Source organism: Pseudonaja textilis, chromosome Z (assembly GCF_049901715.1).
Source record: "Pseudonaja textilis isolate UNSWEBS1 chromosome Z, rPseTex1.2, whole genome shotgun sequence".
NCBI lineage: Eukaryota > Metazoa > Chordata > Lepidosauria > Squamata > Elapidae > Pseudonaja > Pseudonaja textilis.
The window spans coordinates 56454536-56480047 of record NC_142008.1 but is presented as its reverse complement, the minus strand read 5'-3'; the positions used below and the strand labels follow the sequence as shown (position 1 = coordinate 56480047).

Genomic DNA, 25512 nt, shown 5'->3' with positions numbered 1-25512 from the left:
CCCAAATTATTTTAAAATGTTTTCAGGATTTTTTTTACTTAGCACCAGTTGTATTTATGAAATGCCAATAAGTTCAACCCCAGTACATTTCTTACCTTGCCAGTGTATTCTGTTCCACGCAGAATACACAGGTAGACCACTAGCCATGCCAGGATGAGACAAACTGCTTGCTCCCATTGGATGCTTCCACTTTCTTCAATAGATGGAGAAATATTGAGGGTTTTCCTGTACCAAAAGTACTGAGTGGGTGTTGCTTTCTCACATTCTTCTTCATAATTTGTTTGGTTAATATTCAGTGGACAACTTGCCCATGGCAAAGGATCCTTTCAGGATGAATCACACATTAAACCCTTATAGATAATTCCCAATACTGTCAGACAATCCAAATAAAAAGGTTGCAGTGCAAGATATGGGGAATATGGGTATGTGGTAGACAGAGGTGGTATTCAGCCGGCTCTGACCAGTTCTGAAGAACTGGTAATGGAAATTTTGAGTAGTTCGGAGAACCAGCAAATGCTACCTCTGACTGGAGATTTTACAGTATTCTTCTCCTGCCATGCCCACCAAGCCCCGCCCACAGAACCGGTAGTAAAAAAAATTGTATCCCACTATTGGTGGTAGAGAACATGCATTGGGTTTAATTCCCAGTGTGAGAACTCACCCACGACAACTTTCAGGCCAGAACTAATAGTTCTGTAAATACTTAACAATTTCAACAGCAGTAAGTATTATTTCCGCTACCAGAAACTGATCAGAACTTCTCCAGAACTGGTCAGAACCTGATGAATACCATCTCTGGTCAGGAGGGTAGGAGCCAGTTTCACCTCTGGAGCTAAGATGTTCCAAAGGGTAGGAACCATGGCAGAGAAAGCTCTTCTGGATCTCATCAGTTGAAATTCCTTGGCTAACAGGATCTGCAGTATGCCCCCTTTGCTGATGCTTGTAGGGCAAGTCAGTCTCATTGGAGTGAGATAGTTCTTCAAGTAGCCTGAAGCCATGCCATGCATGGCTTTAAAGGTGATGACCAAAACCTTGAACTGCACCTAAAAGCAGTGTCAGCCTTCAAGATTTCCTCCCTTTGCTTTGCATCTTTCAGCTGTCATAAGTAACGGGGGGAGGAGGGAGAGAATGGTAATGGGAAGTGAGCTGGAGGTGTTACAAACTAGAACTGTATAAACTGGGGGGGGGGTTACATTCTTGCTTAGGTTTCTATTCTATGCTATGCGCAGCTGCAACTTTTTATCAAACTATGTCAAGGTCAATGGACAGAAGCCTCATCACCACCTGGAGATGCCCACATTATGATATACACAACTTTTAATTGGATGAACCATTTGAACTATTGGGGGTGGGAACGTTGCCATTACTTTATATATGTGATTTACGCACCTATTTTCTCAGATTCAGAATTCTTTTATTGCTACCACTTGATTTCCAGTAAAAGATACCTTTTCTCTAATTAAAAGAGTCTAAGTATTTCTTTCTTGGATTTTAAATGGAGCACCAGCTGACATTATTCTGAATCTCTCATTACCAGCCCACCTGGAGAAATAATAAATTTTCTTCTGTGGGGGTCTGAACCCCATGTCAAATCCAGCCAGCGACCAAGAAGACCTGGGAGCAACTGGAGGACAAGATTCTCTGCTGCTAGAGGAAGCAGGGGAAGCCGACTTGTTTGCAGAACTAAATCTTGGGGAAAACCCAGCTGTAAAACCAAAATGGTCCCTGGGAGTCGGCTGGAAGGATCCTGAGGAAAAGCCTCCTCCAGGGGTGACCACTACCCATTGGCGTGGAAGAGAGAATCCATGGCAGGAGAAGGAAAGAAAGAATTTTTTACTGATTCAAGCCATGCATCTTTTAAATGAAGCTATTGGAGAACCTCAAACTGATCAAAGGTATGAGGGAGAGGATGGGGAGGCAGTCCCAGCCAGAAGAATCAGAGCAGCCACCCCTATAAATCAACCCGGGCTAGCGCAGCAGGCAGCAGCAGCCCAGGGGCCCCCAGCAGGAGGAATAATTGCCAGAAGACGTAGAACTCCAAAGGTGCCTCCGTTGGAAGTAAAATATGGGGGGGGGATCCTAAGGAGTTAGGATTTTTCCTGGCACAAGTCTGGAGCCATATGGAGGAATATGGAGGGGATTTTTCCTCAGAAACAGCCAAAGTTAGATGTGTTACTAGGGCTCTTGAGGGAACCGCTGCAAAGTGGATGGTGACTTTGCATAATGATAATGCCCCTCAGCTGATGAATTAGGACCTGTTCATGACTGCGCTGCGGGCCAGGTTTGAAGATCCACTTGCTGAACGTAAGGCCAGAATTAGGATGAAGACCATAAATCAGGGGCAGAGATCAGTAGCTGACTACGCCCAGGAATTTAGAGAGCTGGCGTGTCATGTTCGAGGCTGGTCCCAGGGAGCCCTGATAGAAGCTTTTAAAGATGGGTTAAATGAAGATGTATATCAAAGCTGTATTGCCAGAAGAGACCCCAATGAGCTGCAGCTGTGGTACGTGCTGGCAGCAGAGGTGGAAATTGATCTAACCCGAAACCGACGCCGGGGGGGGGTTGGTTGGAACAAGTCCTTCCCCACCAGCCTTGAGAAGCCTTAAAACCCCAAAAGGGAGGAATAGTGGCAAAACCCAAGACCACTGCTTGCTTCCGATGTGGGAAGGAAAGTCACCGGGCTGCAGATTGCCGTGCCAAGTTAAAACCAAAGGGGGCGCCAGGAGGAGGAAGAAAACCCAGAAAAAACCCAGCGAAGCCTCGCAAAATGGCGCTTAAAGTGGAGGAGGTTGTAGAGGTTGCCCCTCCGAAAGGAGAGGAGCTGGGAACTCCAACCTCTTCTGAAGAAAGTGAATCCAAATCGGAAGACGATTCACTGGTAAGTCCAAACAAGGGCCCTATGACCATTCCAGTAAGATTAAGGGTACCCACAATGGGAGCCAAAGGGGAAATGCTGGCCTTGTTAGACTCTGGGTGCACGAGGTGCGTAATCAGCTCAGAGGTAGTGGAGAAAATGGGCTTAAGGCTAAAGACTTTAAAAACGCCCATAGCCTTTTGCCAATTGGATGGATCGATAGCTGGAGGCAGCCCTGCACATTTCATAATGGAACCAATAGAAATGACAATGGGGGAGCACAGAGAGACTTTATGTTTTATTGTGGCTCCTGGGATGGAGCGGCCCTTATACTGGGATTGCCCTGGGCTCCGGAAATGGAACCCCTACATCAATTGGAGGAAAGGGTCATTGTGCATATGTACTGACCAGCTCCCAGAAGGGGAGGGACATTCTCAACCAAAACTCAAGAATCCCACTAAACTGGCCTCCACTGGTACCGAGAAACTGAAGGGGGAGGAGAAAATTCCAGAGGAATATTGGGACTTAAAGGAAGTATTCAGTGAAAAGGCCATGGATGAATTTCCACCCCATTGTTCAACAGATTGTAGTATTGAAATTTTACCCCGGGGTGAAACTCCCAAAACCAAAACTGTACGCGATGACACCGAGGGAGTTAGAAGAGCTGTGGTCATTTATCGATAAGAATTTGGAACGTGGCGGCACTTCCGCTTGCCAGCCTTGGTGACAGCAGGGATTTGCGTTTCTTTGCGATCCCTGCTGTGCTCACCGTCTTGGTGCCTCCGATCCAGATGGATTTGGAGGATAAGGCTGCCTTGTAGGGACAGCTGAAGATAGGGAGGATCTGGGAAGGAGTATGGGGGTGCCACAGACCCCCCGCACCCAGTTTAAACCTCCTTCTCTCAGGACGCTGTAGCGATGGTCTTATGGCCGCTATGAAGAGGCTGGCATCCGGGATAAGATTGCGCAGGAGGGGTGCTGAAGGAGGAAAAAAAAACAGAGAAAGCTTTTGGCTGAGCCGGGACAACAATTAACATCTGAATACCCTGGAACTTTGGCTTTTCAAGTGATTTATTGCCTTTCCAAAGGATCGTTAAGCTGCGGTGGATGAGTAAGGGAAAACCTTTTCTTTTTCCTCACTTTCCTTCCCATGGAGGCAGCAGATGGAAGCCTGAAACACCATGACAATAGAAGGTATTAACTTTCAAAATTGAAGCCAAGGGGAAATTATATTTTCAAATATTGATTCTTTAAAAACTCAAACCTTTTTGCTTTAAGGGGAAGGAAGAGATAAATGATTTATACTAACGTTTGTTGAAGGAGACTGCTTGGAGTTTTATAAGACTAGAGACTAAACTGTAATAAAACTTCCAAAAATGTCTTGGAATTTTGTAATTGAATTCTCCCCAGGAAGAGCAAATGACTTTGGGACTTTAACTATCTTTTGAAAGACTAAGAAAACATTTGGACTGCTTAAAAAAATAAAATAAATCCTTTTCTGTTCACAATGGTGTCTTTTGAAGAATTGAAAATGCAGTTTGAAAAATTAAGACAGGAGGAAGATGGCTCTTTTGGATCTATTTTTGGCTTTTTAGAAATGGCGATTTGTGCTTACCAGGAAATGCAACAAGAAAGAGGCTGGGACGATGAAGAAGAAGCCATCTTTAATGGACATGTGATTTCAAAAAGGGTAAAAAGGAGAAGAAAATCAAGAATTTAAGCTCTAAAAAAACAATTAAGAAAGGGAAAAGAAAGGTGAAAAATCGATATAATGATAGAAAGCAATGGAAAAGAGGAATGCAACAGAGAGGGAGATTAAAAAGTGGGAGATTGAGAGGGGGTAAAAAGGCTAGAATTGATAAGGAAGGAAGAGACAAAGCAAAGGGAAGTTATAAGGACTTTAAACAAGATGTTGTTTGTTTTGTTTATAAGCAACTTTTTTCAGAGACAAAGGGTAAAATAAAGTTTTAATAAAGATTCTGCAAAGGTACACAAGACTGCATTTTATATTTGTATTTGAAATATGTGTTAATAAAATATTGTAGGGACTGCGTAATTGATGTGTATTTAACTAATTTGTTAGGGAATACTATTTTTAATATCTATAAGAATATTACGTTTGTTTTTTTTTAAAAATGTTATTTAGAATGTACTAAGCAGAATCAGAATAGAAATAATGTTTAATTTTAAGCGTTGAATTTGGGGGAAAATAGAAAGGTGTCATACTTCAACCAGTTATTACAGGGACAAGATTGTGTTCAAGAGAAAGATAAATGGATGATTGAAAAAGAACGGACAAAAAATACAAGTGAAATGATTTAAATTGAGATTAAATAAATAAAGTAGAATTAAGAGAGTGAAAAGAGGGGAGAAGATATCTGTAAAATGTAGAATCTTTAACAGGATATGAAATAGTATATAAGCTGAGCATGAATTTAATTTAAGTCTCGTACCAAAAGCTATAACCCAAGTTAAAGCTTTCTAAAAAGAAGTTTTATATTTTTATGTTATGTGTTTGTTAGTTTATATTTGTTTATTGAGGAGTAATACTGGATAAGAACATATGAAATAGTAACAATATGAAATATAGTAAGATGAAATATATGAATGAATAAAACTGAATAGAAATAAAGGAAGAAACAGTAAGAAGGTGGAAAACAGTAATAAGATATGAAGTTGAATATATAAGATGCTTATTAAGTTATGTGTGGAAATGTGATAATTTAGAATTATATTGTACTTAAATGAGATGTTTTATTTGTTTTGTTAAGTAGTTGTCGGAAAAGATGTCTTATGTTCTTATGTCTCATGTTTTGTTTGTGTACTTTTTTTTTTTTGAAAATTAATAAAACTTTATTAAAAAAAAAAAGAAGATGTATATGTATATGTTGATTATAGAAACCTGAACGCTATTTCAGTGGAGAATGTGTACCCCCTCTCCTTGATGAAGGACATGTTGACCCACTTGGCCAAAGGGAAAATTTTTATGAAGCTCGACTTGAGAGAAGCGTACTACCGGGTTCGAATTAAGGAAGGGGATGAATGGAAAACCACTTTTAACTGCCCAATGGGTTGTTTCCAATTCAACGTTCTTCCATTTGGCCTACAGGGGCTCCTGTAGTGTTCATGAAAATGATCAATCAGGTGTTACATGAACATCTATACAAAGGGGTTTTGGTTTATCTTGATGATATCCTTATCTACACGGAAACTCATGAAGAACATGTGAAACTAGGGAACACAGGATCGCCCAGCAGCTACAGAATTTCTGTGAATCAAACCTTAATGTGGTATATTTATGTATCTATACTTCCCTTCACTTATTCATTTATCTTTCTTCATTCCTTAATTATTTGTAACACAAATGTCAGTGTACCTAGACAAAAGTGCCAAAGCATACTTCTCAATTTATTCTGAATGATTTTTTTTTCATTTTTTTCCTTAGCTTTTTTAAAAATAAATTGCAGATCAGACCATGCCAGTTGGAGCACATGTGGCTGAGAATGGGAGAGAGGCTGGGTGAGCTGGACCCAGGTGCTTTCCAGCTCCCCTCATCCCAGAAACACCCACCTCGCACTCTTCCCTCTCTGCTAGTGGCCACCCCCGCTCCCTCCTTGCTGCCAGGCAAAGAAGGGGTGGCCGCTAGCAGAAAGGGGAGAATATGAGGTTGTGCACCTGGATGAGGGGAGTCAGGAAACATCTGATTCTGGCTCACCCAGCCTCTCTTTTTTTCACAGCCAGCTTTCCCATTTAGGGAGCGGCAGTCTTGAAGATCTACACAGGAAGAGAAAAGGCAGTTAAGCTTGCAAGAACAGAGGTGGGAAGCAAAGCAAGTGATGCTTCAGCCTGATCCTTTGGCCTGCCAGCTGGCATCTTTGTTCCCCCTCGCTCCCAAAGTGGCCAGGTAGCATCACATAAGGCCATGGAGGTTTTATAGCATCTCATTCCTTCATCTGAGGGGTGACCGAGGGTCCTTCTCTCAGGGATAGCCACCCTCATTCAGATTCCGCACCTCCCTCTGGTGGCCCTCAGCCAAGTGCAGCTGCCCCAACTGAGGAGCCACTTCAGTGACACCACCTGCTTCAGTGACACCACCAACACCTGTGTCCATGCCAGGCCTGCTTTTAGCCATTGAACCCACCTGCAGAAGTTATAAAATGAGGACTATTTGTAGTCATGGGCAGAAGCCGCGGGTCACAAACCAGTCCATTAATTTCGAAGTTTTCATTGCGGGTCTGTGCCTATCTAGCTTAGTAAATTAAGTGAACTGAATAAACTGTGATCAAACTAACCAAGGGGAAACTTTGGTTAGGGCATATTGCAACATCTGCTGGCCAATGGAAAGGGCCCACACTTTAAAAACATTACAGATAATTGCACAGTAAAAGGCATGATAAAGTGATATAAAGATGGAATGGGCTGTTTATTTTGCAATCTTTTCCCTTGTTCAAAGTATTCCACCACTGAGGGTAGCCCATGTAAAGTGCATTGCAATAGTCCAGATGTGAAATGACTAGGATTGAAAGACTGAGCGCAGGGATTCTTGATCCAAGAAAGGCTGCAACTGGTGGACAAAACAAATTTGTGCAAGGGCTCTCTCAGACACTCTTTTGTTTTATCTTTGACCTATATGTTGCCACATGTCCCATGAGATTTTCTATTATTCCCAATGTTTTCAATGCTTGCCAGAGATAATAATTCAATTCCAACTACTGCTGGCCTTAAATGCAAGCTACTCAATGCAAGAAGCCTTGTGAATAAAATACCTGAATTTCTCCTCTTACTAAATATTGCTAAATTCGACATCATATTTGTTTGTGAAACATGGCTCAACGCATCTCTTCCTGACTCCATTACCACAGTAAGAGACTATAATGTTTGCCGATCAGATCATGAAATTCGTAGAGAAGGTGATGTTGCTATCTTCTATAAAAAGTCCTTACATCTAAAAAACATCCAAGTTACCAAAGAACTTGCTCTTCCTGAGACCATTGTCTGTGAACTGTTCTTAAATATCACATTTTGATTCTTACTATGTTATAGAGCACCTGATTATGACATTGAACATGTAAACAAGCTAAATTCACTACTAACATGGGCAACATCCCGCCCACACGCTTTTATCTTACTTGGTGACTTCAATCTACCTCATATTGATTGGACCCTAAACGAATGTACAACTGAACCCATACACGCAACCTTCTACAATGCTGTTACAAATCTGGGACTGGAACAACTAGTAACCAACAATACTAGACTAAACAACTGCCTCAATCTCATCTTCTGCAATAGTTTGAATTTAATTTACAGAATACAAACTAAAGAACCCTTTTCCAACAGTGACCACAATATGATTGACTTTTGTCTCAACATATGCCCACACAAAAATAATCACAATGACATAATCCCTAATTATAACTTCAAAAAAGGCAACTGTGATCTTATAGACAACGATCTCTCATCCCTTGATTGGCAATCTCTATTCACTGGATGCAATATTGTTGAAGACCATTACAACATATTTTTACTTGAAGTCAAAAGAGTCATCAAACTATATGTACCAACAACAACTCCCCAAACAAAACAAAATAAAACTGATTACCCATAACAATAAGGAAACTCCAATCCAAAAAGAGATCACTCTGGTGGAAAAACAAATCTGGTCATGTTGCCAATTTCAAAAGCCGATACAAAAATTTATGCCACCAGATAAAGACTGAATGCACCAATTATCACATTAAACAAGAGGAAAACCTTCTATGCACTAATTCCACCTGCGCTTTTTACAATTTTGTAAACAACAAACTAAAAGACTCAAGATCCATCCCACCCAAGATAGGACCTAATGGTAAAGAATGCAATGATGACACCATTAAAGCCAACATCTGTAACACATTCTTTGGCTCAGTATTTGTAAACAGCAATGGATCATGCCCAGTATTTCCAAACCACAGAAAACTACAATGATCTAATACATATCGATTTTACAGAAGACAATGTTGAAAAAGCACTACGCAATCTAAAACGATCTATCTATTGGACCAGACGGAATATGTGCCTACTTCTGAAAAAAACTATCCACTGCCATAGCAGAACCTCTAAGCATAATCTTAGAAAAATCTTTCAGGACCAGCTCCTTGCCTAACCTATGGTCACAAGCCACAGTCATCCCCATCTTCAAAAAGGGAGACCCCAGCCTAATTGAAAATTACAGACCAATCTCCTTATGCTGCATCACCTGTAAAGTCATGGAATCAATTATTAACCAATCCATTATCTTCCATTTAGAGACAAACAATCTACTCTCTAATAAACAGTTTGGTTTCAGAAGGAAACTGTCCTGTAATCTGCAACTCTTGCACTACAAAAACATATGGACTACACAACTTGATCAGGGCAAAACAATAGACGCAATCTACATAGACTTCTGTAAAGCCTTTGATTCAGTGGTACACAACAAACTACTCCTAAAACTAAAATCTTATAGTATCTCTGGACAACTGCATTACTGGATAGAAGCATTCCTGTCAAACAGACAACAAATGGTCAAAATTGGGAGTGTCCTATCAAATTCTGTACATGTCAATAGTGGTGTCCCCCAAGGCAGTGTTCTAGGACCAACTCTCTTCATACTGTACATAAATGATTTCTGTGATCATATTAAGAGCAATTGCGTTCTCTTCGCTGATGATGTAAAGCTGTTCAATACTGCTACCCTTCAAAAAGATCTTGACTATCAGAATGGCCAAACAAATGGCAACTTCAAATCTCAACAAATAAATGCTCTGTCCTACATATTGGCAAAAAAAATCAGAAAATAAATTACAAGCTGAATAGTCAAGATCTTGTTGATGATCCAAACCCTGTCAAGGACCTTGGAGTACTCATCTCAAATGATCTAAGTGCTAGAGCCCACTGTAACTACATAGCCAAAAAGGCATTAAGAGTTGTTAACCTAATCCTACATAGCTTTTTCTCTGGTAATATCACACTACTAACTAGAGCATACAAAACATTTGCTAGACCAATACTTGAATACAGCTCATCAGTCTGGAACCACATTACGTATCTGATATTAACACAGTTGAAAAAGTCCAGAAGTATTTCACAAGAAGAGTTCTTCACTACTCTACTCATTGTAGAATACCTTATGCCACCAGACTTGAAATTCTAGACATAGAAAACCTTGAATTACGCTGTCTTTGGTCTGATCTAAGTATGGTATATAAAATCATATATTGCAATGACTTACCTGCCAATGAATACTTAATCCTGCGTAGCTTTTTCTCTGGTAATATCACACTACTAACTAGAGCATACAATGACTTACCTGTCAATGACAGGTAATGACTTATTGCAATGACTTACTTGTCAATGAATACTTTAGCTTCAACCATAACAATACAAGAGCACACAATAGATACAAACCCAAGGTTAACCACACCAAACTTGATTGCAGGAAATACGACTTCAGCAACAGAGTGGTCAGTGTCTGGAATACTCTACCTGACTCTGTAGTTTCTTCCCCAAACCCCAAAAACTTTAACTTAGACTGTCTACTATTGACCTCACCCCTTTCCTAAGAGGTCTGCAAGGGGCGTGCATAAGTGCACCAACGTGCCTACCGTCCCTGTCCTATTGTTTCTTTTATTTTTCTTATATGTACCCATTTCATGTATTCATAACTATGTATACACTTATACCTATTATCTTGTAAGCAATTGACAAATCAAATCAATGACTAAATAAATAAATAAGTGCAAGAAGGAGGACTAGATTGTTATACATTTGAGGAGCGCTGATGTTCTCTGAACTTGGTTGCTTATAGACATTTCATTACTCAACAGGTAACATCTAAACATACGAATACAAAATTTTGCCACTAGCTGACTATATTGTAAGAACTGTTGCACATTTGCTGTTGTCCTACAGAGAAAAGGATTTGTTGTTTTCAAAAGCTGCTTATTTTCTATTAAACTAATGACAGTGGCTTAAATATTTCATTAACAATTGATTATGCTACCTAGTTGGATAATGAAATTTTTATAAACCACCAAGCTCAGAGAGCATCAGGGAGTTCACAACTTAGCCATTTTGTTATAATTTGCTAATAATATTCAATATATTCAATATATTCCAATAAATTATTATGAAGTATTATTTAAGTCAAAGATGACTATGAATTGACATTACTTGTTTTACTTTACTAGAATCTCTGTCTCTAACAGCATTCATAAATGATATGGAAAATGGTGAAATATGCTGAAAGAAGGCATTCTTCCTCAATTGTAAAGTAAATAGGAATCTTCCACATGCAGAAGATATACTATTTTGTACCACATGAATGTATATCCTGCACTGAAACAAGGAAAAGTAAACATAACTTTTATTCTACATCTAAGCAATTAAACTGGACAGGAGTCATTTTTATGATAATGCTCTACATTTCTAAAACACACACACACACGCACACACACACAATCTTAACAGATACTGCTCTTGCACAGCAAAGTGAGAGGTCATGACTGTTATTACAGGGAAGTATTTTGTTTGGTCATATATTCTCATTTCATCTTGGTGCACTCTGAACAACCCAAGTCCAAGAAATATTATGCAATTAGAATTCTTGTGTGAAACATCATCAAAATGTTGCCATAACCTATCAGTAAAATCAATATATAGTTTCGGGAGAGTTGGTACTGGTGCAAAATATGGTATTTTTCACTATTATTTCAGACAGCACTGGTTATGCATTACATGAGCAGATGTCACATACAAGATATTTGGTGTCTCCTAAAACCAACTCAAAATGTCAATGGACTGCTATATCCTATAAACAGAGAGGTTAGATATGCTCACAACATCCTAAAGTGGTTTGCAAGAGCTGGACAGATTCCCCAACCCAGATCAGGTCAGTAACCATATATTCAGCTAATTTTTCTAGAATCAGTGGCATTTGCAACAAACCACAATGACATCAAAACATAAGGTTGCATGCAATGATTCTATCATGCAAACGCCACAATTATATACCTGTACCACAATGTCTGCTACAAGTAGATAAGTCACAGAATTTGCATGATAGTATTATTATACCATATAAATCTTATTGATAATTGTTCCAACTTTGTCCCTTGTGAAGACATATAGCTAGATCACACTCATGGCAAAAATAGTGCCAGTAAAAGAGGGACAATAATTCTTTAAAAGTGAAGTGGTAAAATACAACATAAAGCTGCCTCAGTTGTGGGCTGAGGAGGCAAACATAAAATAATTATTGCTACCTGAAGTATGTTTATGCTACAGTGAGGCATATGAGAAGAAGCCCTTAACCATACAACTGACAGGTAAGTCACATGGTGTTCCAAACACCCATGTACATTTATTCAGCCTTGTCCCATTTCACATTAGAGGAAATAATTGCTGGTCATGTTCACAAAAACAGGGGATGTTGATAGGAGAGGAAGTGACACTGGGGGAATCTACGAGGTAAAATTTTGTCCCGTCATAAAACAGGAAGGACCGTCAATTTATGTTGGCTTACTAAAGGACTGATGAATAACATGTGAAACCATGGCTTTGCCAATCAGAAATGGAAGAGAAGTCAGTGCTTACCCTCAGGTGTCAGGCATTTTAAATATGCAGCATTTCACCCTATACAGTTCTCTCTTGAGTCCTTCATACAATATATTTTTGCATAGCTAGAAACACACTAAAGTGGCAAAACTGCATTTGAGAACTGGATATCCCAACTCATCTTCCCTACCTTCTTTCTCTCCCCCCGCCCCTTTATCTCTGCAGTTTCTGATGTTTATAGGAGTTGGAACACATACACATTCAACCTGTTCAGGCACAACATCCTAGCAGAAAGGGAGATAACTGACACATCACTGAAGTTCAAGGCATTGACCCACCTGAAATGAATGGAAGAGATACCAAAATGCCCAGCCATTTATAATATTGTAGTACATGGAGAGGAAAAATGACACAATAACACTGGCAATTCCTGAAAACAAGAAAAATATATGTCAAGGAAACAGGACTTAATCGATCATTGTTATCACCCCCTCAGAAAGAATCAATAGAAGTGTGAATGCTTTGAAAACAATCTCAAGTTTACAAGCCTGAAAAAGATGCTACTGACTTAAGAATTGCTTTAATAAATTAACTGCTTGAAGCAGCTTATATTTGTACAGCTGATGCAGAAGCCTTAAAAAATTAATGGCTGCGTTAATTAGCAACCCAGATGCAGTGCTTACATTCCTGCAAAGGTTTGATAAGAGCTGGCATTGTTATGAAGCTTGCAGCACTTCTAATGAATCATTTTTTGAAGATGCACAGTTTTACTCTAATTAATCTCCTCCTTTACATATTTTCCTATAATTATTTCCATGAAACTTTTCACATGAATAGAACACTCAGAGTGAATGATAGGCATTAAAACAGTAGATTCTTCTCTATCGTTCTATTTTCTGGGTTTTATTGCAAATTTTGGTAGCTATTAACTACTGACAAATAAAAGGAGATTTAGTAAAAGTTTGAAATAATGAGGAAATGGAAGAGGGAAGCACTTTCAGTAGAGAAAAGGTGTAGGATCCTTCCTGCAGGAAATGGGGAAAAAAACCCAACAAAACATATTTCCAGGGGAATGTAATGGAATAGTTGGAATCTTTAATAACGAGCTTTTCACATTGCAACAATTAGTTGCCTGGACCGCATTGTATGGCATGGAACCAAATGAATCCTCTACTTTTTTTCCCCAGCAAATCTATAATTTCTATAAAATAGTACTGTTCTTTCATGGATGCGTTGATCTGCCCATAAGCATTTCATTCAACGCCTTGTGGGTTGTGTAATATAATGTCAGAAGGCTGGTAGCTTAGGGCAGGAAACACCATTCTAGAGATAAGAAAGTTGTACTTAACCTCAATCTTTCCTCTTCATAATTTATACCGTTATAGTCAGGTAGCTCAATTGCTTTCCTTAGTCTGTCTTACCTGTGTTTTTTCTTTACACCTTCGATTGAAAGAGTCAACTGCTCTTATCCATGTCTTAATTACTGTGTGCCTACATTGGTTTAGAGTCAATTTTCCCAATTGTTAGGCCCAGATGTCATAATAGTTCACAAAGCAGGATTTGTTATTTTAAACATCATTTCCTTCAGAATATACATTTACATTCTTTGATATCATTTCCCCAGATATAGTAACTGTTTTGATTAGATGGCTCTATTACTCTTCCAAAATGATAAAATTGTTTCCTCCTCATTGTAGAAAGAAATAAAAGTAAGCAGGCTGCCTCATGTTTTCAACAGACAATTGAATTCTATATATGACTGCTATGTTTCTATCTTTGGGTGGATTTTAGGAAATGCTTGACTTCTGAACCTTTTCTGACTTTTTAAATAAGCAATGAATATATTTGATGCTGATGTCAATTACTGGAGATGACAAAAATTGCTTATTTGAAAAAATTTCAAGTTTTTCCTGAATTAACAATTGGCCTGTATGTGCAATTTAAAATTTGAAAAAGGATTGATTTTATATTTGTAACTTAAGAGGATGGAAATTATGCATGTAGATTTTTTAAAAGAAAAAAGCATTGTTTGTCCTTACTTTCATCAAAGCTTGTGATGGAAAAGTGAGAACAAGATGTTTACAAACTTATTACAGCTATACTTCATCTTACAACCACAACAGAGCCCAAAATTTATGTTGTTAAATAAGACATTTGTTAAGTGAATTTTCCTCCATTTTACGATATTTCTTGCCACAGTTATTATTGCCATTATTAATTTAGTAACAAGTTTGTTAAGTGAATCTGGCTTCATCATTGACTTTGCTGATCAGAAAGTCACAAAAGGTGACCACATGACCCAAGGCACTGGATCTGTCATAAATATGAGTCAGTTGCCAAGCATCCAAATTTTGATCATATGGGGATGCTGCAACAGGTTTCACAACAATTGTGAAAAAGAGTCAATTCACTTTTTTTTGGTGCTGTTGTAACTTTGAACTGTCACTAAACAAATGGTTGTAAGTTGAGGACTACCTGTAGAATCCACAGACAAAATAATGGATCTCTAGCAGGTATATTAAAAACCAATTCTTATCTCTTTTTCTTTAAACAAGAAAAACAAGCAATAGATGGACAAGAACCCACCAACTCCACAGAGGTAAGGACTTATAGCATTCCATGTGCCAATGCTCCCTTGGTGCATATGTTGTCCCACTGCCAACTCCAAGAATAACAATGGCATTCCTTCCACAACTAACATAATCAAGTATGGGATTAAAAATCCCCCTGCAAGAGAAATAAAGGCATATATAGATCACAACCAACAATCTAGAACTTAGCTAAAAGCTTTACATAAGTGCTTAATAATGTAGTGTTTTTTCCAACTTGATAACTTTAATATGCATAGACTTCAATTCCCAGTGTTCCCCAGCCAGCATGCTTGCCAACATATCTCCCATTTCACTCTTTTTCATTCGCCAAATTAATGCTGAAAATTTCTGTAAAACTTGTTTCAACAAACGTCTCCAGAAAATACAGAGATAAACACTAAAAACACCAGAATATAGTTCCTGACTTTGACAGCAAAAACTTTCTCCATAATGAATGAATGGAATGAGAATTATATATTTCAGAAAGGACACATACCCAATCCCCGATACAAAACACAAACATTGAACAATACTATATTCTCAATATAATTAAAAAAACAAACAAACTATATGTGAAATCAGAATTTTTATAGCCATGCTTGAAAGAATAAAGTTCTCTTGGTTCATATGCTAAGCCAAAACCAAGCAACCACTTTACATCTGACCATCATGTGTGAATCTAGTCACAGAAATGGAGTCACATATCTCCATGGCCACTTCTATTCATAGGAATCCATTCCTAATTACATTGATTCCAAAATGCATGTCATGATAGCAGCACAGGTACTGCTCTTATTTGTACTGCAACATCAAATTATGAATTTTTTTTTAAAAAAAACTGTGTTGTGAGGCACATTTTGTCACTTGTGCCCATTACCCTCCTTCATTTGACTGTGTTTCAACTTTGTGTTATAATATCTAATTGCTCAGGTACATTCCACAACCATTAGGATGTATGTCCATCCAGAAAGAAAACCTAACAACTTCAGTGTGATTAATCTTGGGGGAAATGGATTTAGGCATGCAGATTGTAGCATACAATATAATAGTATATGAAACTGTTTAAAATGAGTCCCAGTGGGGCTTTTTCTTAGGAAACAATTGTTTCTAAATGGAAAGGATTCATATCTGGTTTTGCCTGGTTATTTATTTCTTGCTCTACCTTCCTTTTTCTAGAATTCGAGCTTGATAATTAGCCTATAGACTGGATGGGTTTGCCAGAATAATTTTCTATAAATCACACCATCTAGATGTGATTAAATAGAATATTTCAAACAGTTCAGATAGAGTATCGGTTAAAGTATAACTAAGTGCTATAAAAACATTAAATTATAACCAAGGAAAGTGAGAAAAGATCAAAAGTACATAAAGACCCTGGTTTTGGTCTAGTGGTTAAAGTGCTGGCCAAGAAACCAAAAGATATGAATTCTGGTCTTGCCCTAGGTATAAAAGCTGGATGGGTATTTGGGTAGCTTTGGATCAGTCACTTTCTCTCAGTTCAATCCACCTCTCAGAACTGAAGAAAGGAGGAGGAGGAAATAGTAATGTATGATCTACATCTTGAGTTACAGAGTAAGCTAAAAAAATAAAGAGCCAAAACCGACAAGCAGAAATAAATATTTGCTAACTGAAATCAGTAGAACCTTTAGCATATATAATTAGGATTGAGCTATGCAATTGACAAAATCTATTTTAAAGTTATACTTTTTCAATTTTTTATACCTCCCGCACTCTAAAGAGGATTAGTGAAGCCTTCTCTCCAAGCTTCTATCATTGTTTGTATCATTGAAAGTTCTGTTGTATTTTTCTTTTAAGACAAAAAGTATTAATGTATAAGTTGTTTTTTCTAATCTAAAACCTCAGTATTCAGATTAAATTTGCAATAAATAAATGGGTTTTGGGTTGCAGTTTGGCATGGTTTCTAAAAGGCCATCACTGCCCTAATAGATAGTCCAGTTGCATCTTGAAAAAGCACCGTTGGTACCATCATGACCTGGATAACTTACAATCTCCATAGATTTGTCTGGGCCAGACAAACTCAATATCTTACCTTAGCTTATTTCTTAAAATTGTTTTAATTAAAAAAATAAATAAAAGGGAAGCTAGCATGTTGCAAAACAAACAGCTGTAAGCATCCTCTTTATTTTCAAGTACGTTGCTGGTGCAAATAGATCTTAGACACATTTTTAGAAATTAAGCAAAATAACTGACTGGTGAAGATCTATCTATATGGTAACTAGGAATAAAAAATGACTGCGTGATGTGAAAATGGGCCCATCATTTCAGAAGAAAAAGGATTACCAGGAAGAGTGGAAATAACCTTCTCAGTTTACTTTCTGGCAACCAATCTGTGAGGGTTTCCATGATATATTTCTATAAGTCGCAATGTGTTTGCTGACCTAAAAGGATTGGGGAACTCCTTTTCTTCGTACTGCTGTGTTGCTGTACAATTGCATTGATCCAATAAGAATATCCTTGAAGGAGGAAGTTTCTCTGCAGAAAATACCTGTTACCAGGGGCCCAGACAGGAAGCCATGAAAATAATCTCCTGAATAAAATGCATTTACTTCAGTTTCATCACTTGTTTTTATAGACTGCCTTGCTAATCCTGGAAATTAAACACTAAATAATTGATATTTACATAAATATTTTGGCTTTAAGAAAATAAAGAAAACCCAAGAAAGCTAAACTTACAAAAACGATGTTTGATTTAATCAAAGAGGATTTCAAGGCTTGGACCATAAATAATTCTTTTTGACAAAGTTATGATCATAGTTATTTAAAACAGTTGAGGCAGGGAGGCTAGTACATACCAAAGAAGATGTTTGGGTCACATGGTACAAAGTGACGTACATCTGATCTAGGCCAACAGCATTTAATTCGCTGGAACTTTTCAGGATTTAGGATTTTTTAGTTAAACTACTGTACCAGCAAAGTTTTTTGAACCACATAAAACCTAAGGGATTTAGAAAAATCCACCTTAAATATGAGTTTTGTTTTTTCATTGTTCCATATAATTCCCCAGATTGGATAAATATTTGAGCTGGAAAAGAATGTTCAGTTTCTACTCCTTCAAATTGCAGCAGCTTGACATCTTCCATAAACTTCTAGATTTTCAAGCCAGCATCCCTGCATAGGCAACTGTTCCTAACTACAATGATAAAACATTATTTCTTCCCAGAACATATTTATTTATATTTAGTATTTGTGTTACTGTATATTTGTATGTATCTGCAGTTCATGAGAAAGACCCAGGTAAAAATTAACAACAAACTTTTTAAATAGTTTATCAATATATAAAATACAAAGAAAAATGTAGGAGAGGAAAAGAGAAAGAGGACATGGTGTAGGGGAAAAGAGGAAAAAGAAACAGAAACATTGACTTTTGACTTTTAGCATAGAATAAGATAATAATATACAGTCTCAACTTTTTTCTTTTACACACACACACACACACACACACACACACACACAGGTCTTGGCATGTTCAAGTCTTTTCCAGTGTAAGATTGAGAGTATCTTGGCGACGTTCCAATGAGATCCCACTTGCCACCTTCAGGCTGGTGCTTTTGGTTTTGTGCTTTGCTCACACAAGCACGAAGCTGAAAGCACCAGCCTGAAGATGGCGAGTGGGACCTCGTTGAAACATCACCAAGATACTCTCAATGTTATACGGGAAAAGACCTGAACACGCCAAGACCTGCATACCTGTAGCCATGAAAGTCTATGAAAACACACACACACACACACACACACACACACACACACACACATTTTCTTAAGTTTTCGCGGGTATTTATATGTATGTTATTCAGCTCTATTCCGGTATTTTCTCACTTCATTATAGTTGTGCTTTTAAAGTTGTAGCGACGTTTTGGCAGAATCTCATCAGCCATCATCAGGCTTATGTCCGAACACAATACACAAGCCTGATGATGGCAGATGAGATTCTACCGAAACATCACTACAACTTTAAAAGCACAATTATAATGACGTGGGAAAATATCCAAATAGAGCTGAATACCATACATATGTATATGTATATGTATATGCATAGGTATAGGTATATGTATATGTATATGTACATGTATGTATGCATGCAGAGGGATGTGGTGGCTCAGTGGCTAAGACACTGAGCTTGTTGACCAGAAAGGTAGACAGTTTGGCTGTTCAAATCTCTAACACCACGTAATGGAGTGAGCTCCCATTATTTGTCCCAGCTTCTGCCAACATAGCAGTTCAAAAGCATGTAAAAATGCAAGTAGAAAAATAGGGACCATTTTGGTGGGAAGGTAACAGCATTCTGTGCGTTTTCAGCATTTAGTCATGCCAACCACATGACCACGGAGATGTCTTTGGACAGTGCTGGTTCTTCAGCTTTGTAATGGAGGTGAGCACTGCCCCCTAGAGCCAGAAATGACTAGCACATATGTGTGAGGGGAACCTTTACCTTTATATATTAGCCATTTTTATAACAGCAAACTTATTTAATCAGCAAAACCCAAAATCAGCATTTATTTTTTTTCCCATCTCAAGCACAAAGTCCAGATGGAAATTAAAGCATCTTTCCATTTTGTGCATAGAATATTTTCCTGCGTATATAACAATAAATTTCCATTTTTGTCAAGTTTTTTGAAAAAAGCCAAAAAGAAAAATGTTTGGTTGTATTTTAATATTTACTTTAAGAATTTTCTGTATTAAGATATGAATCCTACTCCAATATTTCTTTGATTTATTGCAGGTCCACCAAAAATGGTTAAAAGTTCCTTCTTTAAGTTTTCAACAATTTGAAATATCTTTATTAATGTTGACCTGGTATTAAATATTAATGGTATATCATTTTATAAACATTTTCTTATAATTTAATGTAAATTTTGAATCTTTCATCCACATGCCATTTTCTAAGCATTGTGTTATGATGTTTCATGTATGCATTCTTCAAGATGAGTTTCAACAATTTATAAAACTAGCAATAATATGTTCATCATTAAATGCACAGTACAATTTCAGATTCATTTTTGTAAGGTCAAATCCATAACTTTTAAATATCTAATTTAAATATTTCATTTGTAAATATATAAACCAACGACAGACAAGTTTTCTTGATTCCAATTTTTCTTTGGATTTGGTATAAAAACTAACAACGTGCTTCTAGGCTGAAAAAGACTTATATCCTGGCTCTTCCTAGTCTAAAACAATCATCCAGGGCACAAGATTATTTTATGATAGTTTGCAGCAGTGGTGGGATTCAACACTTTTTACTACTGGTTCTGTGGGCGTGGCTTGGTGGGCATGGCAGGGGAAGGATACTGTAAAATCTCCAGTCAGAGGAGGTATTTGCTGGTTCTCCAAACTACTCAAAATTTCTGCTACCAGTTTTCCAGAACTGGTCAGAACTTGCTGAATACCACCTCTGGTTTGCAGTCTGAAGTGAGCAGCTAGCAACACTTCTTTTTTATATAGTAATTCTGTTAGAAAATCAACTAAAGAGAGTAAAAACTAGTACAAATTAAAATAATAAAAAGAAAAAAATAGAAAATACAGAAAGGAAAAAAATAGATTGAGAAGAAATATATAAAAAATAACTTCCCCCTTCAAGTACAATTTTAAAATTCTCTTAAAATTTAAGAAGTGATCTCTTCTTCCATACCCTATCTCTTATCTAAAAATAAAGCAGTGATGGTGACCTTTTAGAGACCGAGTGCCCAAACTGCAACCCAAAATCCACTTATTTATCACAAAGTGCCAACATGGCAATTTAATCTGAATACTGAGGTTTAGTTTAGAAAAAACAACTTATACATTAATATCTTTTGTCTTAAAAGAAAAACACAGCAGAACTTTCAATGATACAAACAACTTTTTATTGAAAGATAAAAGTTTGCATTTTGCATGCTTTTGAAGTTATCCTCTCTTAGTTCAGTTTATCCAACATAGTTATTGTTGAAAAAATTTGAGAAATTGGTTGTATCACCTTCAGCTCCCTAAGAAAAGCCAAGGTACATTATAATGTGAATTTTAAAGTTACAATTAAATCCAGTTAATTTTGTGTTCATAATTTTGTTTTCTTTCTTGTATATTTTTTTCATGAGAAGTGTTTTTTTCCCCAGAAACCTAGCGGTCATACTGGATTTGGTAATTACAGTTAAGTCTACAGTTAAGTTTACCTTTATACATAAAATCTGACTACTATGGCTTGTTCAACAAATCATATTAAAAGTTGTCTGGAATATTCCATTAGGCATATTGATTACACAATAAAAGGCTTATCTGGAAAACTGGCTTTAGTGGTTAAGATATTTTATGATCATATGAACCTTCCTCTAGCAGTGTCTTGAAGAAACCAATACTGTTTTTTAATTTCTGACTATACATGCTGTGCTCAAAATATTTGAAATAAAAACTGAAAATGCCAATGCATCCAGCAGAAAAAAATTCCCCTCCTGGATAAGGCTACCAGATATGGAGGGCAAAACTCCAAATGACCATTAAATGACAGCATAGATAGGGAAAAGTGTAAACTTTTGTCACAGTGTTCTGGTTCTCTGAAGTGTTCCAGATCAGATCTGGAACCCTAGTAAAGACATCATACTGCATTCAATTTGTATTAAAGTCTCCTTTCCCATTTATTCTCAGAATTGCCCACACTTAAAGGGCTTGATGTTACATAATTTTATGTATCTATTCACCCATTGCTAGTCTGTTTTTCTCATCTGCAAATGCAGATTAGCAAGATTGAATAATGTCTCCTTTATTATATAATGTTATGAAACCAAATGTCAGCCTTCAAGATCTTCTATTATTGCTTTGCATCTTTTGGCTGCCATGAGTAATGGGGGGAGGAGGGGGTAAAGTCTGGGAAGCGAGCTAGTGTTGTATAAAATGAGGAGGGGGAGTATAAATTCTTGCTTAGGTTTCTATTTCTCACTTAGCTTTCTTTTCTCTGCGCAGCTGCAAACCTTTGTCAAAATATGCCAAGGTCAACGAACAGAGGCCTCATCACCACCTGAAGATGTCCACATGATCATATTCACAACTTTTAATTGGAAGAATCATTTGAACTATTGGGGGTGAGAACATTTCCATCACTTTGTATATGTGATTTGCACGCCTAATTTCTTAGATTCAGAATTCTATTGTTGCTACCACTTCATTCTCAGTAAAAGATATCTTTTCTCTAATCTAAGGAGTCTAAGTATTTCTTTCTTGAATTTTGAATGGAGCACTACCTGACATTATTCTGAATCTCACTCTACCAGCCCACCCGGAGAAAATATCCAGTTTCTTCCAAGGGGGTCTGAACATCATGTCATCTCCAACTAGTGACCAGGAGGACCTGGGCGCCATTGGAGGGCAAGATTCCTTGCTGTAACCGGAGGTATGGGAAGTTGAATTGTTAGCAGAGCTCAATCTGGAAGAGATCCCAGCTGTGAAGCCCAGATGGTCATTGGGAGTTGCCTGGAAGGATCCGGAGGAGGCTCCCCCCCTGGAATCACCACCACCTGACAGCTTGGAAGAGAGGAGCCATGGCAAGAGAGGGAAAAGAGAGATCTTTTACTGGACCAAGCCAGGCAACTCCTCAATGAGGCGTTTGGACAACCTCACACTGCACAAAGGTATGAGGGAGAAGGGGGAGCAGCTCCAGCCAGGAGAAGCTGAACAGCTCCCACCCCCTAAATCAACCTAAGCCAGCGCAACAGCCAGCAGCAGCCCTGGGGCCCCCAGCAGGAGGTGAAATTCCTAGAAGGCGTAGAGCTCCCAAGTTGCCTCCATTAGAAGTGAAATATGGGAGAAATCCCAAAGACTTGGGGATTTTCCTAGCACAAGTTTGGAGCTATATGGAAGAATACAGGGAGGAATTCACCTCAGAAGCAGCCAAAGTGAGATGTGTTACCAGGGCTCTGGAGGGAATAGCTGCAGAGTGGATGGTGACTTTGCATAATGATAATGCCCCCCAGCTGCTGAATTATAACCTGTTCATGACTGTGCTGTGGGCAAGATTTGAGGACCCACTGGTGGAGCAAAAGGCCAGGATCAGGATGAAGACCATAAATCAGGGGCAGAGATCAGTGGCCGATTACACCCAGGAGTTTAGACAGCTGGCATGTCATATCCGAGGCTGGTCCCAGGGAGCCCTGATAGAAGCATTTAAAGATGGATTAAATGAAGACGTATACCAGAGATGCATTGCCAGAAGGGACCCCAATGACTTGCAGATGTGGTACTTGCTGGCAGAAGAGGTGGAAATTGATCTAACCCAAAGCAGATGCTGTGGGGGCTCTGGGTGGAGCAAGCCTTCCCTCCCATGTCTTCAAGAGGCCCCCAAGCCCCAGAAGCGAGCGGTGGCAGCAAGACCCAAACCCACTGCCTGCTTCCGATGTGGGAAGGAAGGTCACCAGGCTGCGGACTGCAGGGCCAAGTTGGATCCAAAGGGGGCGACAAAAGGAGGGAGGAAGCCTGAAACCCCCCAGCGAAGCCTTGCAAAACCACGCTAAAGATGAGGGAGGTTGTAGAGGTCGCCCCTCCGGAAGGAGAGGAGCTGGGACCTCCAACCTCCTCTGAAGAGAGTGAATCTGACTTGGAAGACGACTTCCTGGTAAGTCCAAACAAGGGCCCTATGACCATTCCACTGAAATTGAGGGTACCCACATCAGGGGCTGAAGGGGAGATGCTAGCCTTGCTAGACTCTGGGTGCACGAGGTGTGTAATCAACATGAGAGTAGTAGAGGAAATGGGCTTAAAACTAAAACCTTTAAAAACACCCATAGCCTTTTGCCAATTGGATGGATCAGTGGCGGGGGGCTGCCCTGCACGCTTCATAATGGAACCCATAGAAATGACCATGGGAGAGCATAAAGAAACCCTGTGTTTTATTGTGGCCCCTGGGATGGAGCAACCGCTAATACTGGGATTACCATGGAACCCCCACGTTAACTGGAGGAAGGGGTCGTTGCGCATATGTACCAACCAGCGACCAGAAAGGGAGGGGCGATCTCAGCCGAAGCTTCAGAATCTGGTTGAGTTAGCCTCCACAGGTACCGAGAACTTGAAGGGGGAGGAGAAAATTCCGAGGGAATATTGGGATTTAAAGGAAGTGTTCAGTGAAAAGGCCTCAGATGAGCTCCCCCCTCATCAGTCAACAGATTGTAGTATTGAAATTTTACCTGGGGTGAAGCTCCCAAAACTGAAGTTATATTCGATGACACCATGGGAATTAGAAGAGCTGAGATTGTTTATCGATAAAAATTTGGAACATGGTTTCATCCAACCCGGTAGACCCCAGGTAGCGGCCCCAGTGCTGTTCCGTGAAAAGAAAGATGACTCCAAGTGCTTGGTGGTGGACTATAGAAATTTGAACGCTATTTCCATGGAAAACATGTACCCCCTCCCCCTGATGAAGGACATGCTGGCCCACCTGGCCAAGGGAAAGATTTTCACAAAGCTGGACTTGAGAGAAGCGTACTACCGAGTTCAAATTAAGGAAGGAGATGAGTGGAAAACTGCTTTTAACTGCCCAATGGGTTGTTTCCAATTCAACATTCTCCCATTTGGCCTACAGGGGGCCCCAGCTGTATTCATGCAGATGATCAATCAGGTGTTACATGAACATTTATACAAGGGGTTTTTGGTTTACCTTGATGACATCCTTATCTACACGGAAACTTGGGATGAACATGTGAAACTAGTGTGGTCAGTTCTACAGAAACTACGAGCTGCTAAGTTGTATGCTAAACTGTCCAAATGTGAGTTCCATCAAGAGAAAATCGACTATTTGGGGTATCGCATCTCACATGAGGGCATAGAAATGGATCCAGGGAAGGTGTGTGCCATGTTGGAATGGGCCGCCCCACGCACCAGAAAACAACTTCAAAGTTTCTTGGGATTCACCAATTTTTACCGGCGATTTATCCCGGCTTTTGCTAAGATAGCAATGCCTATCACAAATCTCTTAAAAACTAAAGGGGAGATGAAGCCAAGGCCTAGCAAGCCATTGGAGTGGTCTATGGAGTGCCAAGCAGCCTTTGAAAAGCTGAAACGACTGTTTGCTGCAGAACCAGTGCTAAAACACCCGGACATGGATGCTCCTTTCATGATCCAAGCTGATGCGAGTGATGTGGCCGTTGGAGCGGTATTACTTCAAATCAATGAGAAAGGAACTTTACAACCCTGTGCCTATACCTCCCGTAAACTATCTGAAGCCAAAAGAAGGTGGGCCGTCTGGGAAAAAGAAGCTTTTGCAGTTCGCTGGGCTCTATTGACTTGGAGACATTTCTTGGAAGGAGCGATACACCCGTTTGAGGTATGGACTGATCATAAGAATTTGGAGGCCTTAAAAACGCCTCAGAAGCTGGCCCCTAAACAAGTTCGCTGGGCGCAGTACTTTAAGCAATTTAACTTCTCATTGAAGTACATTCCAGGGGGGAGGAATTTCATGGCAGATGCTTTATCTAGACTGCCTCAATATAATAGTGTTTGCCAGGAAGTGATAGG

The 25512-nt window shown here is 39.0% G+C and overlaps 1 protein-coding gene across 4 annotated transcripts in view; it reads right to left on the bottom strand.

Annotated features, from left to right (window-relative positions):
* Window positions 1-25512, bottom strand: part of SLC6A20 (solute carrier family 6 member 20) — a 57055-nt gene that overhangs the window by 27154 nt on the left and 4389 nt on the right. For 2 of the 4 annotated variants that reach the window (XM_026717841.2, XM_087917366.1), the window contains exons 2-4: window positions 15017-15157; window positions 12769-12860; window positions 96-323 (exon numbers count right to left, since the gene is read on the bottom strand). In XM_026717841.2, the coding sequence (XP_026573626.1) occupies window positions 96-323; window positions 12769-12860; window positions 15017-15157 (461 nt within the window). The remainder of the gene's footprint in view (window positions 1-95; window positions 324-12768; window positions 12861-15016; window positions 15158-25512) is intronic. The other 2 variants (XM_087917367.1, XM_087917365.1) reach the window with 2 other exon arrangements.